Source organism: Pseudophryne corroboree, chromosome 5 (genome assembly GCF_028390025.1).
Source record: "Pseudophryne corroboree isolate aPseCor3 chromosome 5, aPseCor3.hap2, whole genome shotgun sequence".
In the NCBI taxonomy this organism is placed as follows: domain Eukaryota; kingdom Metazoa; phylum Chordata; class Amphibia; order Anura; family Myobatrachidae; genus Pseudophryne; species Pseudophryne corroboree.
In genome coordinates this window covers 458,232,427-458,250,035 of record NC_086448.1, presented here as the reverse complement: position 1 = coordinate 458,250,035, position 17,609 = coordinate 458,232,427, and the positions used below count along the sequence as shown (strand labels likewise).

Genomic DNA, 17,609 nt, shown 5'->3' with positions numbered 1-17,609 from the left:
ATGTAATTGAATGAAGTTAAAGATACTACATTTCTAACTGTATGTCAGGGTTAAAATGGTCTTCACTTCCCACTGGGTGTCAATGATACCAGGCTATATAGTTTGATTGTTTACAATGAATATAATACAGTTGGGATGTGTGTTTTGTGGTTTGTATACTAAGAAAACAGACTGCTAAGACGCTGTGCATGTCTCACTCCTCCATATTTATGTGGTTTGTTATTTTCGTGATTTTTTGAGATTCCTGACAGCAAGACATTATAAATGAGACACAAGACAAGAATATTATATTTTTCTAAGCAAGATTACTTACCATTTTATTAGGGTATCTCAAAACCACAGGCTGCACTGGAACACCAGGAATAAATGCACCTGTACAGAACAAAAGAAAAGCCTCTGTTGTATCATTAGGAAGATTAAGTACTGTAACAGTCTAATATAATGCAACAGTGCTATTTTTAGAACATACTAATGAATATACCAAGTGCTTATTCTTCGCTAAATATTATTACAGTACTCTTCAGAAAATGCAGCAATTGCTTGAGAAAAGATATTTCTATCTTACGCCAGTGAAAAGACAGAACTTTTGTAATTAAGCAGCAAGTATACCAGTTTTTCATAACCTAGTTTAATGACTGTGTAAGAACTAGAGATGTGCGGGTTTGTATTTACTCTGTTCTTAACACCAAAATTTACGAGAGTTCGAATTTATCCAGATTTTTTTTTATTGGCTATCCAAAACACGTGACATAAGAGAGCTAATAAGATGCCTTTTTGAGATCTGGGTAAGTCCGGAACCGCACATTTCTAGTAAGAAGCTGAATACAAATAGCTGAAGGAAAACTCATTAATCATATCTAAGGATTACATGGTGCACGTTAACTTCATATATGAGGAATACATTCTATTTACCGGTGGGCGGGATGCCGGCTGTCAAGATCCCGACAGCGGCATCCAACCCCCCAGAATGCCGTCAGTGGGGCGAGCGCTAAGAGTCCCCTTGCAGGCTCAGTGGCTTGCTGCAGTTGACACAGGTTCTATTCTCACTACATGAGTGTCATGGACACCCCACAAGTGGGAACAGCGCCTGTGCGACCGGATTCCGGCTGTCAGGATTCCGGTGTCGGTATCCTGACCGCTGGGATCCCGAAACCCGGAAAATTGATTGCATCCCATATATGAATATATCCATTCCGGATTGTAAGGGGTGTATTCATTTTGTGCCGGTTCTTTCGTCCAGCCGAAAAAATGCACTTTTAGGCTGTTTGTAGGTCAAATTTACATTCGACCTATTCAATGCCTTTTTTTCGACAGGAGGAAAAAACAGTCATGGACAAAAACCACATGGATTGGCGAATTTGCCGCCGATCCACATGTTTTGGCGAATTTGCAGGTGTTTTCACCTGTTTTTGGGTCCATTTTCGCCCATGCCGATTCGTCCACAAAAAGAAAACGCATAGGCGAAAAGTGACTCCAAAATTAGCAAAAACGCCCGCAATTGAATACACTAATGTCGAATTAGTGCCCTTTTTTCGGCTAGCCGAAGAAAACGTCACTAAATTAATACGCCCCTAAGTGTCCACTAAACTCAGATAAAATATTAAGAAAATATATTAAGGCAGAAACCTAGAATTTGACAGCAGATAAGAACCACTTGGCCCACCTAGTCTACACACCTACATACTAGGGTTCATTTTTGTTGGGAGCCAATTAACCCAGCAGTCATTTTTGGACTGTGGGAGGAAACCGGAGTACCTGGATGTACCCAGTGCTGTGAGGCAGTAATACTAACCATTACACAATCCATACTATAGCAATCCCAAATGTTATACTAGAGCACAGTGACATGACTTGAGCATAGGGAACCACAAGCAACCTACTGTACTATATGAGAATATTAGAGACCACCATGGGTTTCCATAGAAGTGCTGGGCCAGCCAGCCAGCACATGTCAGCTGGAGGTTATGCATTACAGAAATAAAGTATTGTTTGCAATGTACACAGCATCTAGTTGTAAGACATGTATTTTGTTTGACAATTGGAATGTACACTCTCTCTAGTAGTAGAACTTCTAACTCGTGTAACAATACACAAGCTTTACAATGTCTGCTTAAAAATATGAAACTCTTGATAAGAATCTGTTTACAGTATGTCAACTCACTCATGTAGTGATGTGCTAAGGGTAAAAAGCAGCCAAACCTCCGAAAAACTGCTGTTTGAGGTTTGCTGCAATCCCACTATGTATAAAGCTCAAGGAAGGTATAACTTCCTAGATCTTGCAACCAATAGACAACACCATCTATAGATGACATTGCCTATAGAAGCCTATGAGCTCCTTTCCACATAGGATCTGAAAAATCTCCAACTGCCCCCTTCCCCAGCTTTCCCATATGGAGACAGCTGCTCATCCGTAGCAGCTCTTACCACGGGCAAGCAGGCTTTTTGCTCGGGACGCCACTGCCCCGAGGGCACCGTCGCCGCAGTGGCAAGAGCCGCTTCTCCTGATCCCTGCTCTCCCCGGCAGCAGCAGGTGCCGTGGGCTGTGTTGGCGCCGGCTGCAGTCGGCTCCAGTGACAGACACTAGAGGTCATAATTGACCTCTAGTGTTTGTGCAGCGCTGCTATGGGAGAGACGTCATGACATCTCTCCCATAGAGAGGAGCCGGCGACCGGAGACGGAGGACAGCGCAGCAGCGGTCCGGAAGCAGGAGCGGGGCTGGTAAGTATGGGCTTTTCTCTGACGTCCTAAGTGGATGCTGGGGACTCCGTCAGGACCATGGGGAATAGCGGCTCCGCAGGAGACAGGGCACAAAAGTAAAAGCTTTTGGGATCAGGTGGTGTGCACTGGCTCCTCCCCCTATGACCCTCCTCCAAGCCTCAGTTAGGTTTTTGTGCCCGGCCGAGAAGGGTGCAATCTAGGTGGCTCTCCTAAAGAGCTGCTTAGAGTAAAAGTTTTATTAGGTTTTTTTATTTTCAGTGAGTCCTGCTGGCAACAGGCTCACTGCAACGAGGGACTTAGGGGAGAAGAAGTGAACTCACCTGCGTGCAGGATGGATTGGCTTCTTAGGCTACTGGACACTAGCTCCAGAGGGACGATCACAGGTACAGCCTGGATGGGTCACCGGAGCCGCGCCGCCGACCCCCTTGCAGATGCTGAAGAGAGAAGAGGTCCAGAAATCGGCGGCTGAAGACTTCTCAGTCTTCATGAGGTAGCGCACAGCACTGCAGCTGTGCGCCATTGCTCTCAGCACACTTCACACCAACGGTCACTGAGGGTGCAGGGCGCTGGGGGGGGCGCCCTGGGCAGCAATGAAAGTACCTATACTGGCTAAAAATACATCACATATAGCCTCTGGGGCTATATGGATGTATTTAACCCCTGCCAGGTTGTCAGAAAAACGGGAGAAGAAGCCCGCCGAAAAGGGGGCGGGGCCTATTCTCCTCAGCACACAGCGCCATTTTCCCTCACAGAACTGCTGGAGGGAAGGCTCCCAGGCTCTCCCCTGCACTGCACTACAGAAACAGGGTTAAAACAGAGAGGGGGGGGCACTTATTTGGAGATATGATTATATATTAAGATGCTATAAGGGAAAACACTTATATAAAGGTTGTCCCTGTATAATTATAGCGTTTGGATGTGTGCTGGCAAACTCTCCCTCTGTCTCCCCAAAGGGCTAGTGGGGTCCTGTCCTCTATCAGAGCATTCCCTGTGTGTGTGCTGTGTGTCGGTACGTGTGTGTCGACATGTATGAGGACGACGTTGGTGAGGAGGCGGAGCAATTGCCTGTAATGGTGATGTCACTCTCTAGGGAGTCGACACCGGAATGGATGGCTTATTTAGGGAATTACGTGATAATGTCAACACGCTGCAAGGTCGGTTGACGACATGAGACGGCCGGCAAACAAATTAGTACATGTCCAGGCGTCTCAAACACCGTCAGGGGCTTTAAAACGCCCATTTACCTCAGTCGGTCGACACAGACACGGACTCCAGTGTCGACAGTGAAGAAACAAACGTATTTTCCTTTAGGGCCACACGTTACATGTTAAGGGCAATGAAGGAGGTGTTACATATTTCTGATACTACAAGTACCACAAAAAAGGGTATTATGTGGGGTGTGAAAAAACTACCTGTAGTTTTTCCTGAATCAGATAATTTAAATGAAGGCGCTCACACGCTTATCACAAGTGGCGTTACCGTCTCCAGATACGGCCGCCCTCAAGGAGCCAGCTGATAGGAGGCTGGAAAATATCCTAAAAAGTATATACACACATACTGGTGTTATACTGCGACCAGCGATCGCCTCAGCCTGGATGTGCAGCGCTGGGGTGGCTTGGTCGGATTCCCTGACTGAAAATATTGATACCCTTGACAGGGACAGTATTTTATTGACTATAGAGCATTTAAAGGATGCATTTCTATATATGCGAGATGCACAGAGGGATATTTGCACTCTGGCATCAAGAGTAAGTGCGATGTCCATATCTGCCAGAAGATGTTTATGGACACGACAGTGGTCAGGTGATGCAGATTCCAAACGGCACATGGAAGTATTGCCGTATAAAGGGGAGGAGTTATTTGGGGTCGGTCCATCGGACCTGGTGGCCACGGCAACAGCTGGAAAGTCCACCTTTTTTTACCCCAAGTCACATCTCAGCAGAAAAAGACACCGTCTTTTCAGCCTCAGTCCTTTCGACCCCATAAGGGCAAGCGGGCAAAAGGCCAGTCATATCTGCCCAGGGATAGAGGAACGGGAAGAAGACTGCAGCAGGCAGCCCATTCCCAGGAACAGAAGCCCTCCACCGCTTCTACCAAGTCCTCAGCATGACGCTGGGGCCGTACAAGCGGACTCAGGTGCGGTGGGGGGTCTCAAGAGTTTCAGCACGCAGTGGGCTCACTCGCAAGTGGACCCCTGGAGCCTACAAGTAGTATCCCAGGGGTACAGATTGGAAATTCGAGACGTCTTCCCCTCACAGGTTCCTGAAGTCTGCTTTACCAACGTCTCCCTCCGACAGGGAGACAGTATTGGAAACAATTCACAAGCTGTATTCCCAGCAGGTGATAATCAAAGTACCCCTCCTACAACAAGGAAAGGGGTATTATTCCACACTATATTGTGGTACTGAAGCCAGACGGCTCGGTGAGACCTATTCTAAATCTGAAATATTTGAACACTTACATACAAAGGTTCAAATCAAGATGGAGTCACTCAGAGCAGTGATAGCGAACCAGGAAGAAGGGGACTATATGGTGTCCCTGGACATCAGGGATGCTTACCTCCATGTCCCAATTTGCCCTTCTCACCAAGGGTACCTCAGGTTCGTGGTACAGAACTGTCACTATCAGTTTCAGACGCTGCCGTTTGGATTGTCCACGGCACCCCGGGTCTTTACCAAGGTAATGACCGAAATGATGATTCTTCTTCAAAGAAAATGGACGATCTCCTGATAAGGGCAAGGTCCAGAGAACAGTTGGAGGTCGGAGTAGCACTATCTCAAGTAGTTCTACGACAGCACGGGTGGATTCTAAATATTCCAAAATCGCAGCTGTTTCCGACGACACGTCTGCTGTTCCTAGGGATGATTCTGGACACAGTCCAGAAAAGGGTGTTTCTCCCGGAGAAGAAAGCCAGGGAGTTATCCGAGCTAGTCAGGAACCTCCTAAAACCAGGAAAAGTGTCAGTGCATCATTGCACAAGGGTCCTGGGAAAAATGGTGGCTTCTTACGAAGCGATTCCATTCGGCAGATTTCACGCAAGAACTTTTCAGTGGGATCTGCTGGAAAAAAAATGGTCCGGATCGCATCTTCAGATGCATCAGCGGATAACCCTGTCTCCAAGGACAAGGGTGTTTCTTCTGCGGTGGCTGCAGAGTGCTCATCTATTAAAAGGCCGCAGATTCGGCATTCAGGACTGGGTCCTGGTGACCACGGATGCCAGCCTGAGAGGCTGGGGAGCAGTCACACAGGGAAAAAATTTCCAGGGAGTGTGATATAGTCTGGAGACTTCTCTCCACATAAATATACTGGAGCTAAGGGCAATTTACAATGCTCTAAGCTTAGCAAGACCTCTGCTTCAAGGTCAGACGGTATTGATCCAGTGGGACAACATCACGGCAGTCGCCCACGTAAACAGACAGGGCGGCACAAGAAGCAGGAGGGCAATGGCAGAAACTGCAAGGATTCTTCGCTGGGCGGAAAATCATGTGATAACACTGTCAGCAGTGTTCATTCCGGGAGTGGACAACTGGGAAGCAGACTTCCTCAGCAGGCACGACCTCCACCCGGGAGAGTGGGGACTTCATCGGGAAGTCTTCCACATGATTGTGAACCGTTGGGAAAGACCAAAGGTGGACATGATGGCGTCCCGCCTGAACAAAAAACTGGACAGGTATTGCGCCAGGTCAAGAGACCCTCAGGCAATAGCTGTGGACGTTCTGGTAACACCGTGGGTGTACCAGTCGGTGTATGTGTTCCCTCCTCTGCTTCTCATACCCAAGGTACTGAGAATTATAAGACGTAGAGGAGTAAGAACTATACTCGTGGCTCCGGATTGGCCAAGAAGGACTTGGTACCCGGAACTTCAAGAAATGCTCACAGAGGACTCATGGCCTCTGCCGCTAAGAAGGGACTTGCTTCAGCAAGTACCATGTCTGTTCCAACACTTACCGCGGCTGCGTTTGACGGCATGGCGGTGGAACGCAGGATCCTAAGGGAAAAAGGCATTCCGGAAGAGGTCATTCCTACCCTGGTCAAAGCCAGGAAGGAGGTGACCGCACAACATTATCACCACATGTGGCGAAAATATGTTGCGTGGTGTGAGGCCAGCAAGGCCCCACGAAGAAATTTCAACTCGGTCGATTCCTACATTTCCTGCAAACAGGAGTGTCTATGGGCCTCAAATTGGGGTCCATTAGGGTTCAAATTTCGGCCCTGTCAAGTTTCTTCCAGAAAAGATTGGCTTCAGTTCCTGAAGTCCAGAAGTTTGTCAAGGGAGTACTGCATATACAACCCCCTTTTGTGCCTCCAGTGGCACTGTGGGATCTCAACGTAGTTCTGGGATTCCTCAAATCACATTGGTTTAAACCGCTCAAATCTGTGGATTTGAAATATCTCACATGGAAAGTGACCATGCTGTTGGCCCTGGCCTCGGCCAGGCGAGTGTCAGAATTGGCGGCTTTGTCTCACAAAGCCCATATCTGATTGTCCATTCGGACAGGGCAGAGCTGCGGACTCGTCCCCATTTTCTCCCTAAGGTGGTGTCAGCGTTTCACCTGCACCAGCTTATTGTGGTACCTGCGGCTACTAGGGACTTGGAGGACTCCAAGTTGCTGGATGTTGTCAGGGCCCTGAAAACATAGGTTCCAGGACGGCTGGAGTCAGGAAAACTGACTTGCTGTTATCCTGTAGGCACCCAAAAAACTGGGTGCTCTTGCTTCTAAGCAGACGATTGCTAGTTGGATGTGTAGTACAATTCAGCTTGCACATTCTGTGGCAGGCCTGCCACAGCCAAAATATGTAAATGCCCATTCCACAAGGAAGGTGGGCTCATCTTGGGCGGCTGCCCGAGGGGTCTCGGCTTTACAACTTTGCCGAGCTGCTACTTGGTCAGGGGCACACCCTGGCTGAGGAGGACCTGGAGTTCTCTCATTCGGTGCTGCAGAGTCATCCGCACTCTCCCGCCCGTTTGGGAGCTTTGGTATAATCCCCATGGTCCTGACGGAGTCCCCAGCATCCACTTAGGACGTCAGAGAAAATAAGAATTTACTTACCGATAATTCTATTTCTCGTAGTCCGTAGTGGATGCTGGGCGCCCATCCCAAGTGCGGATTGTCTGCAATACTTGTACATAGTTATTGTTACAAAAATCGGGTTATTATTGTTGTGAGCCATCTTTTCAGAGGCTCCGCTGTTATCATGCTGTTAACTGGGTTCAGATCACAGGTTGTACAGTGTGATTGGTGTGGCTGGTATGAGTCTTACCCGGGATTCAAAATCCTTCCTTATTGTGTACGCTCGTCCGGGCACAGTATCCTAACTGAGGCTTGGAGGAGGGTCATAGGGGGAGGAGCCAGTGCACATCACCTGATCCCAAAAGCTTTAACTTTTGTGACCTGTCTCCTGCGGAGCCGCTATTCCCCATGGTCCTGACGGAGTCCCCAGCATCCACTACGGACTACGAGAAATAGAATTATCGGTAAGTAAATTCTTATTTTTTTGTTTGTTTTATGGTGTTTGCAAACAGCGCTACTAAAGGGGGCACTGCTACAGCGGGCACTGCTACAAGGGGCACAACTACTGGGGCACAGCTACAGGGGGTACAAGTACTGGGGGGGCACAAGTACTGGGGGATAACTGTGGCCATGCCCCTCCCCTATGGAGAAGCCACGCGCCTATTTTACCGGGAGGGGGGGGGGGCACACCGCAAGGTCTAGAACCGGCCCTGCTGCTCATGCGCAATAGGACTCTTGGGTCATAAACCCAGAAGTCATCATGTTAAGGAGGAGCTAAGCTTTACATTTATAGTCAAAATTATTAATGCGGATGGGGTTAAAAAGTCGCCACTATGTATGCGATAAGTGGTGAGATATATTTCATGCAATATGAGATGCATGATATATCCAGCTCTCAGTTAAAAAGTTACTGAAACATGAATATTTTACTTCTTCCTATGCTTCCATATGGTGAAGTTTTGCAATTCACATAGTCAAATTCAACTGAAAGGTCTCTTTACACTGCTGCGTATGGAAGAAGGGGCGGTTACTTAATTAAAACCATGCGCTGCACCACACAATGTTAGGCCATCATACAGCTGGGGGACATTTCCTTACGCAATACTCCTTCTGTCTAATAGGAGAGTGGTGAACCACTAGATTACCTCTTAGTAAGATGATAACAATGTTGTTACACAATGCAGCTGCATATACTATAGTTAGCGTGCACACATGACTACTGCAGGGACTAAATTAGGCCATAGCCAGAGACCAGTGGTGTGCCAAGTAATCCCCTTTTCTCAGCCACGGGTATGTGTGTATATATTATATATATTTAGATATTGTAAATCATGCACTTGGCCCTGGAGACAGCACACTATAGTTCGCTGTACCTTCATTAAACATAAAAGGCTATAGGGTCTATTTACTAAGACTTGGATGGAGATAAAGTCGCTGGAGATAAATTACCAGCCAATCGGCTCCTAACTGCTATGCCACAGGCTGTGTTTGAAAAATGACAGTTAGGAGCCGATTGACTGGTAATTTATCTCCAGTGACTTTGGGGGACATTTACTAAGCAGTGATAAGGGTGGAGAAGTGAGCCAGTGGAGAAGTTGCTCCATCAACCAATCAGCAGCTCTGTATAATTTTATAGTATGCAAATTATAGATGTTACTTCAGTGCTGATTGGTTGCCATGGGCAACTTCTCCACTGGCTCCCTTCTCCGCTCTTATCACTGCTTAGTAAATGTCCCCCTTTATCTCCATCCAAGGCTTAGTACATAGGCCCCTATATTACAATATTCACAATTGCAGGCGGCACTAATAAACATGGGGAAAAAAATCCTGTTTCAAACAAACTCTTCTACGTGAAGTGGGATAAAATGTAATGATAGGTGATGAGAGCAGTTAATTTGGAGTAACAAATCTGATTTTTATACAGAAGATATAAAGTTTACCAAGACATCAGTCTTGTGGACGCTTGCTTAAATTCAGATTACATACAGTACTCAGCATTTACAAGCCCAGAGATACAAGCTGTTCACCTAGTAAATTATGCAAATGGACAAATCAATAAATCAGGCTTGCTGACACTTAAAGAGCAAGTAAAAACAAACTGTCATTGATATATAGCGAAGGCTATGTATTGCAGAACTGAATAATATACATGAAATAAATGGAGTAATTATACTTACTACTAACCTAGCTTTGCCACTCCTAATATGAAGCAGGTCACCATGATTAGAGGAAGGATCTTCACTAACTAAATAGGCAAATGCTGTGGCAGATAGACAGCCTTGGTTTACGGAAATGCACAGCATGGATTGATGAATTCATACATACAGTAGGTGCAGGGCCTATATTTTCACAGTTACTAAGGTGTTTGACCTTAGTAGATCAATGTTCTAAAGTTGTGGGAGCAGTTATAGCTGACAAATAGTGGGGAATTAATATCAGGTCATCAGTCAATTCTAGTATTATGGTGCAAACATAAAAATGTCTTCTTTGGAGCTTAAAAAGTTTAACTCCATTTCCTACCAAGCAGTGTTGAAAATAAGAGTTGGAAGCAAATCTGGAAACTACACAATACTAAGTAATTATTAAGATACTTGGGATCAGGATACCAAATTATTGACATGATCATGACCAATAAGCAACATGATATACAAAAGAGCCCTCTGTACTCAAAAGGTTTACATTTTTAACAAGGGCGTCTAACATATGACTGTCATGTCCTTTCTTGGATGTATTTTCAATAATAGAAACATAAAATGAATGAGAGGCTTCATCAGAAAGCAATCCCTCAGATTAAATTGAGGATTATTTTCGGACTGCGTGTAACAGTTTGTTTTTTCACGATCATATTATTAGTGCCAGGAAAATGGAGACAAAGAATGCCAACATTGTAAAACGGTTGTGTACTGATGATCACTCTATTGTAAAAAGCTGCAGACAAGCTAATACTGTAGTTTAATTTAACCAAAAGATGCCCCAACTACCAAGACGCTGTGCTGCATGTTTGTTCTGTAGATCTAAACCCTCATTTATACTTATAACACATTTAGATCACAGATGTATGTAAATGCACATATGTATTTGTCACACTAGAAACGTTTCTCTGCTGTTATGTATTATTCGGCTACTTAATGTTTTGTAACCATTCTTCAAAACCGTGGATTTACAGAGGGCCAGATGTGTAGGTGGGGATACAGCAGTCATCATCATGATGAAATCATCTCAGCAAAGTCCTGTGTACTGGTGTGAAGCCAGCATGCAGCTATCTACCATCAAACAGCCAACAACTAAAACAACCACCACTACTCACAGTGGACTCCTGTCAAACTGAAGTGGAGAGATTGTGGTGGTAAAGCACATTTATATGAATGTAGTTCATATAACCAATGTACTTGTGTGTTGCTATGATGCCCCATCTACTTAAGGATTATGGCAGGGCAGCATTTTAAAACAGGCTTTGGGAATGTAATAAAGGCACACACAGATAAATATTAAAGTGAATATTAACCAATGTATTCACAAAGTTCTTTAATAAGGTTCTGTAATATACATATCCAAAAGTGTACTTTATTTTTGTGTGTGTGTGTGTGTGTGTGTGTGTGTGTGTGTGTGTGTGTGTGTGTGTGTGTGTGTGTGTGTGTGTGTGTGTGTGTGTGTGTGTGTGAAGGGTGGGTGGTGGTGGGGGGGGGGGGGCGGGGAGTGTAGGGACGTGGTGTGCCATTCTGGAGTGACACATTGCATCCAACATCATCACAAGTTTTCCTAGCAACCCACTGAGGTACAACTGAAAGCTTGCATCCTCAGCACTACCATAAATGGCCGGTGTGTGTGCAGTCCGGCGTAGCCGCGATACCCAGCAGCACATGGCTTTGAATTACATTCCATCATTGAGCTTTTAAATAGATTGGTATAGCCAATGTACCATCGGCAAGAGGGTTCTAGCTCCCTGTAGTTTAGCACTAATGTTTACACATTCACCAAAGTTAGAATGCAAGTTTTTGTATTTCTTAAAATGCAGAGATGTACGTACATAGCAAATTACAGTACAACCTGTACAATACATAATCTTTAATAATACATAGATTCCAATAACACTTGAAAACTCTGCCAAAATATCACTGAGCACTCTGGCAATTGTGCTTACTCCGACTGTATATCAGCTTTCATTGTGTACTTAGAGAAGAGTAGTAGAGAAGAGTACTACAAAGGACAAGTACAGAGACAGGTCAAGTCACAGACAATGTGCAAACAACAGTCTGCAATGCATGAATAATGCAGGGCATAACCTGTATTATAATATTGTTAAATAAATATCAGTGACTCTTAAGGGAGGTGGATGTAGATTATCCAGAATGCATAGGTACTGCACAATAGCAACAGAGGCAACAGCTGGCATGGACTGAATTATGCCTTTTGTAATTTCAGCGTAGAAGATCTGCATAGAACCTGGCACAACACATTTCATGCTACTACAAATTCACTTCCTACCAGGTTTGAAAGTAATGAGGCAGGATCTGTTGGTGCAGGTTCCTTCTGGGAAGATCATTACCTTTAAACAAACAGAGGAAGATGGTAAAAACAAACAAGCAAACAAATAAATAAAAAAAAGCCCCCAAAGCCGATTTACGCTAGAGGAGAGAGAAAATGAAATAGCCTCAACGCTAAATAATAAATTAAAAGTAAGTTTGTTTTCAGCACTGAGCACTGGATAATTTTATATTCACAGCTCGATATTTACCCACAATAACAAAGGCAATTCCTAAAACCCTACGATGGCTTCGCAGTTTTTAAAAAATGTCCTTCCCTGCTGCCCACTTCAAGCTGCAAACAATATAGTGTATTGTATAGTGTAAGTAGCATATGCACCTGGGTTATACCAGTAGAGAGCAGTAGCATATGTGCCTGGGTTACACCAGGAGAGAGCAGTAGCATATGCGCCTGGGTTACACCGGAAGAGAGCAGTAGTATATGCGCCTGGGTTACACCGGGAGAGAGCAGTAGTATATGCGCCTGGGTTACACCGGTAGAGAGCACTAGCATATGCGCCTGGGTTACACCAGGAGAGAGCAGTAGCATATGCGCCTGGGTTACACCAGGAGAGACCAGTAGTATATGAGCCTGGGTTACACCAGGAGAGAGCAGTAGTATACGTGCCTGGGTTACACCAGGAGAGAGCAGTAGTATACGTGCCTGGGTTACACCAGGAGAGAGCAGTAGTATACGTGCCTGGGTTACACCAGGAGAGAGCAGTAGTATACATGCCTGGGTTACACCAGGAGAGAGCAGTAGTATACGTGCCTGGGTTACACCAGGAGAGAGCAGTAGTATACGTGCCTGGGTTACACCAGGAGAGAACAGTAGTATATGTGGCTGGGTTACACCGGGAGAGAGCAGTAGCATATGTGCCTGGGTTACACCAGGAGAGGGCAGTAGTATATGTACCCGGGTTACACCAGGAGAACAGTAGCATATGTGCATGGGTTACACCAGGATAACAGTAGCATATGTGCCTGGGTTACACCAGGAGAGAGCAGTAGCATATGTGCCTGGGTTACACCAGGAGAGAGCAGTAGTATATGTACCGGGGTTACACCAGAATAGAACCATAGCATATGTGCCTGGGTTACACCAGCAGGAAGCCGTAGCATATTCCCCAGGGTTACACCAGGAGAACAATAGCATATGCGCATCGGTTACACCAGAAAAAAGCAGTAGTGTATGCGTCTTGGTTACACCAAGAGAGAGCAGTAGTTTATGCAGAACAGTAGTGAAGGATACTGAAGCACGTATGAGTGCAGTGGTCATATGTGCGGCATCAGTGGTGTGTGCAGAGTCTCCCAGTGACTTAATCCCGTGGCCTACACTAACGATGAGTGCACAGTCCGCAGCTGCAGTCCAGAAGAAATTGCCACATTCAGGAGAGACAAGGCATGGTTCTGGACTCCCAGGATAACCAGGACTCAGTGGGTGTATCTCAGCCACTAGCTAAGCTGCTGCCCCTGCCCGCAGCCATAACCACCTCCCTTGCTGGACATCATCTTCACCACAAACTAGCCTGCCCACTTCTCCTGACCTCTTCTCATATACGTCCCTTCTCTTCCCAGATTCCCTCTCACATCCTTCACTTCTCCTACTGACCCCTTACACATCCATTATTGTTTCGGACCAGAAAGGGGACTGTAGTGTCGGCAGACGAGAAAGGGGACTGCGGTGTCGGTGGACTCCAGCTTATCTCTCATCAATGATGCCCACTGCTTGGGCGGTGACCATGGCTTCCCCAGGTAGCCAGGCCAGCAGTGTGTGTGCATGGTCCTTCATACTATGACTTGGCTGTAAACATTCATTTACATAACCCAGCCCACCTAATAGTGGGCATAAGGACCAATTTATCTTTCTTCGAGCTTTGATAAATCTCCCCCCAAAATGTCATAAACCAGAGTACTAGAATGGTCACAGAGATCCCATTTTGTAATACTAGCATGGTTCCATTTCTATAGCTAATGTCAGTGTTTCATAATAAAAAGCTGATCTTTGTGGGTTGGATGATAGGGAATGGAGTATGCACAGTTTATTACTTATGCTTATCCCACACTGAATATAATAATGCACAGTGTATGTAAAGACTGTAGCATTTCCATATTAAGAGTGGTAAGGTAGTGATTGACTTTCAAAAGGGGATGCATGTAGGTTTGACAACCGGGCACCAATTAGTTAAAAAAAAAACCCATGTTCAAACGAGCATAAAATGTAAGGTTTTAAAGGTTAATATTTATGCAAAAACCCCATTCCATTTCATATTGGAAAGTCATTCTTGATTGAAGGGCATGAAATTTAGCACTGGGGAAGGGAACGAGCAGGTCAGGATTTGACATGAGAGCTGCCCCTCTGCTGTCTTTAATAAGGAATATTTTTACTAAAGAACATTGATCCCTTTTAAGAACGCAATGTATTCACCATGCATCTTTCATCTTCTCCAAACAGAAAAATACAAAGAGCCAAATGTAATAGCCTGTGCGTGCATTGATATATAAAGCAACAATTTTGTATTTTTTTATTTTATTTTATTGTTTTAAGTCAAAACCAACCTGGTTTTGCCTTTAAAAAAACATAGGGGTATTTGCAATTGCGGTCGAATTCCCGAAAATGTCGAAAAACGGGACATTTTCGCCCAAAAAAAAAAAATCGACAATGCAATTCAGTACTTTCCGTCAAAAAAACGGACTTTCCAAATTCGACTTTTTGAAATTCGACATTTGTCAAATTCGACATTTCTGCAATGGTACAAATGCGGCAATTCGCCAAAAGTATATTCAATTGAAGTTTGGAAATTCGACAACAGTGCTTTTAGATAGTAAATTCGTCATTTTCAATCCGCCACACTTTGGAGACGGAATCTAATAAAAAAAATTTAAAACATGTTTTTTTTTTGTCTTGTTTTTTTTGGTAATAGCATATCTATTTATATTAGAAGGGATTAGGTACTTGGTTTGTCTATTTTGGAGGCACAAGTATTATTTATATATTTTAAAAAATATTATTATTATTATTTTTTTTATTTAAATGGAATGGAAAAAATCCGAAAAAAAATTGTGTGGGGTCTCTTCGAGCCGGTCCTGGTTCTAAGAATCCGGGGAACAAAATGACAGGGGATCCCCCGTATTGTTAAAACCAGCACCAGGCTCTGCGCCTGGTGCTGGTGCAAAAAATACGGGGGGCAAAAAGAGTAGGGGTCCCCCGTATTTTTTACACCAGCATCGGGCTCCACTAGCTGGACAGATAATGCCACAGCCGGGGGTCACTTTTATACAGCGCCCTGCGGCCGTGGCATTAAATATCCAACTAGTCACCCCTGGCCGGGGTACCCTGGGGGAGTGGGGACCCCTTCAATCAATTTTTTTGCCAAGTACGTGGATTATAATCTGGACACTGGATCAGGTGAGTATAATTTTATTCACAGGTACACGTGGATTCTACTTGGACAAGTGGACAGAGGTCGGCGTGTGAACATAGGTAAGTATGTGTGTGTCGACATGTGTGAAATAAAGTTGTACTTTCAAGGTGTGCGTGTCCTGTTTTTATTTGGGTATTTTTTCCCCAGAAGAACTACAGGTACCAGCAGGCCCATTTTTCTCCCGCATGCTGGTACTTGTGGTTCTCCAAGTACCAGCTTGCGGGGGAGGCTTGCTGGGACTTGTAGTACTACTGGAAAAAACAATATTCTTTCAATTTTCTCAAGGCTATCAGCCCCCCATCCACAGCCCTTGGATGGGGGGGGACAGCCTCGGGCTTCACCCCTGGCCCTTGGGTGGCTGAGGGGGGGACCCCTTGATTAAAGGGGTCCCCACTCCCCCCAGGGTACCCCGGCCAGGGGTGACTAGTTGGATATTTAATGCCACGGCCGCAGGGCGCTGTATAAAAGTGACCCCCGGCTGTGGCATTATCTGTCCAGCTAGTGGAGCCCGATGCTGGTGTAAAAAATACGGGGGACCCCTACTCTTTTTGTCCCCCGTATTTTTTGCACCAGCACCAGGCGCAGAGCCCGGTGCTGGTTTTAAAAATACGGGGGATCCCCTGTCAGTTTCCCCCCCGGATTTTTAGAACCAGGACCGGCTCGAAGAGCCCGAGGCTGGTTATGCTTTGGAGGGGGGACCCCACGCAATTTTTTTTCGGGTTTTTTACAGTTTTTTACCGTTTTTTAAAAATCGGATCAAAATCCGTCAAATCAGCCGTTTTTCGACAGCGGGACTGTCGAATCCGTTTTTTATTGAATATGTTGAATTTTGGCACCCACTTGCCGGAATTCGACGGTCGAATTGTGTCGAATTAAAAAACGGGCGAAAAATTGCCGCGATTCGCCGCTAATTGCATATACCCCATAGTGTTTTACATTTTGAGGCAATATCACCGAAATCTCACAAGTGACTGCAACTCGTAGGCTATTACATTTGAGCCAAAGTCTGTCTAACTGCACCTGTCACTAGTTTGGTGTAATCATGGTGCATAGATATTGACATACATTTCAATATCTGTGCATTGTTTTTGCAATCAGCAGAGCCTGAAAGTATTGAAGCATTATATATCCATGGCATAAGGGAATACAGATATTGAAATCTTCAGTCTTGACATCATGCAATGAATGAATCTACAGGTAAGATTTTGTGCATATTGGAAAATAATTTTGCTGTAAAAATACAAAGTAATTTTATTTAGGGATGCTTAAAGGGAAAAACAGAAGCATTATAAATGATAAATATAAACACAGAACCCATACCTAGTTCTAGTATATGAACAAGCATTCTATATACCTGTGGCCATATACCATTAGAGAGGGCTCGTCTCCGAATTTCTTCCACGGTTTTCTTCCGAGAATCCTGATCAGAGCGAGAAACGAACACTGGACGAATAAAGTTGATTAATGCTGGGAAGCAAAAAAAAATAAAAAAAATAATTCTGGTCCTTCTTCCAGTTTTTTTAAAGAGAAGTTAATTAATAGGAGATTAATTGAAATCTCTGAATTTAAAGAAACACAGGTCTATGGGAGATCAGCAGGATAATTGTGTATTATACATCACACCTTAATATTTAATAATACATTATCACATAATCCAGCTGCTCCCAATGAAGTAGATCACTAAATGTTTTGCCAAACCAATAATTTGCAAATTCTATAATGAAAATACGGAAAATGTTAGTAAACGTTTGTCTCTTCTTTTAACTGCCAGATATTCACTGCAAATTTTATTACACGTATTCTTGGAATAGCTACAAAAGCTACAATTAGTTAAAGTATATTTTGTTATCTTTACTTGATCTAATAAATACAGTTTTGGTCTGCTAACTTCTCCAGAAACTGAACGTTGGAGTTTCTGTCTGCGTCCTGTG

At 44.6% G+C, this 17,609-nt stretch overlaps 1 protein-coding gene across 1 annotated transcript in view; it reads right to left on the bottom strand.

Moving 5' to 3' along the window:
* LPCAT1 (lysophosphatidylcholine acyltransferase 1) overlaps positions 1–17,609 on the bottom strand; it is a 275,186-nt gene that overhangs the window by 105,427 nt on the left and 152,150 nt on the right. The window contains exons 4-6 of the mRNA XM_063922939.1: positions 17,033–17,145; positions 12,216–12,276; positions 314–372 (exon numbers count right to left, since the gene is read on the bottom strand). Coding sequence (XP_063779009.1) covers positions 314–372; positions 12,216–12,276; positions 17,033–17,145 — 233 coding nt within the window. The remainder of the gene's footprint in view (positions 1–313; positions 373–12,215; positions 12,277–17,032; positions 17,146–17,609) is intronic.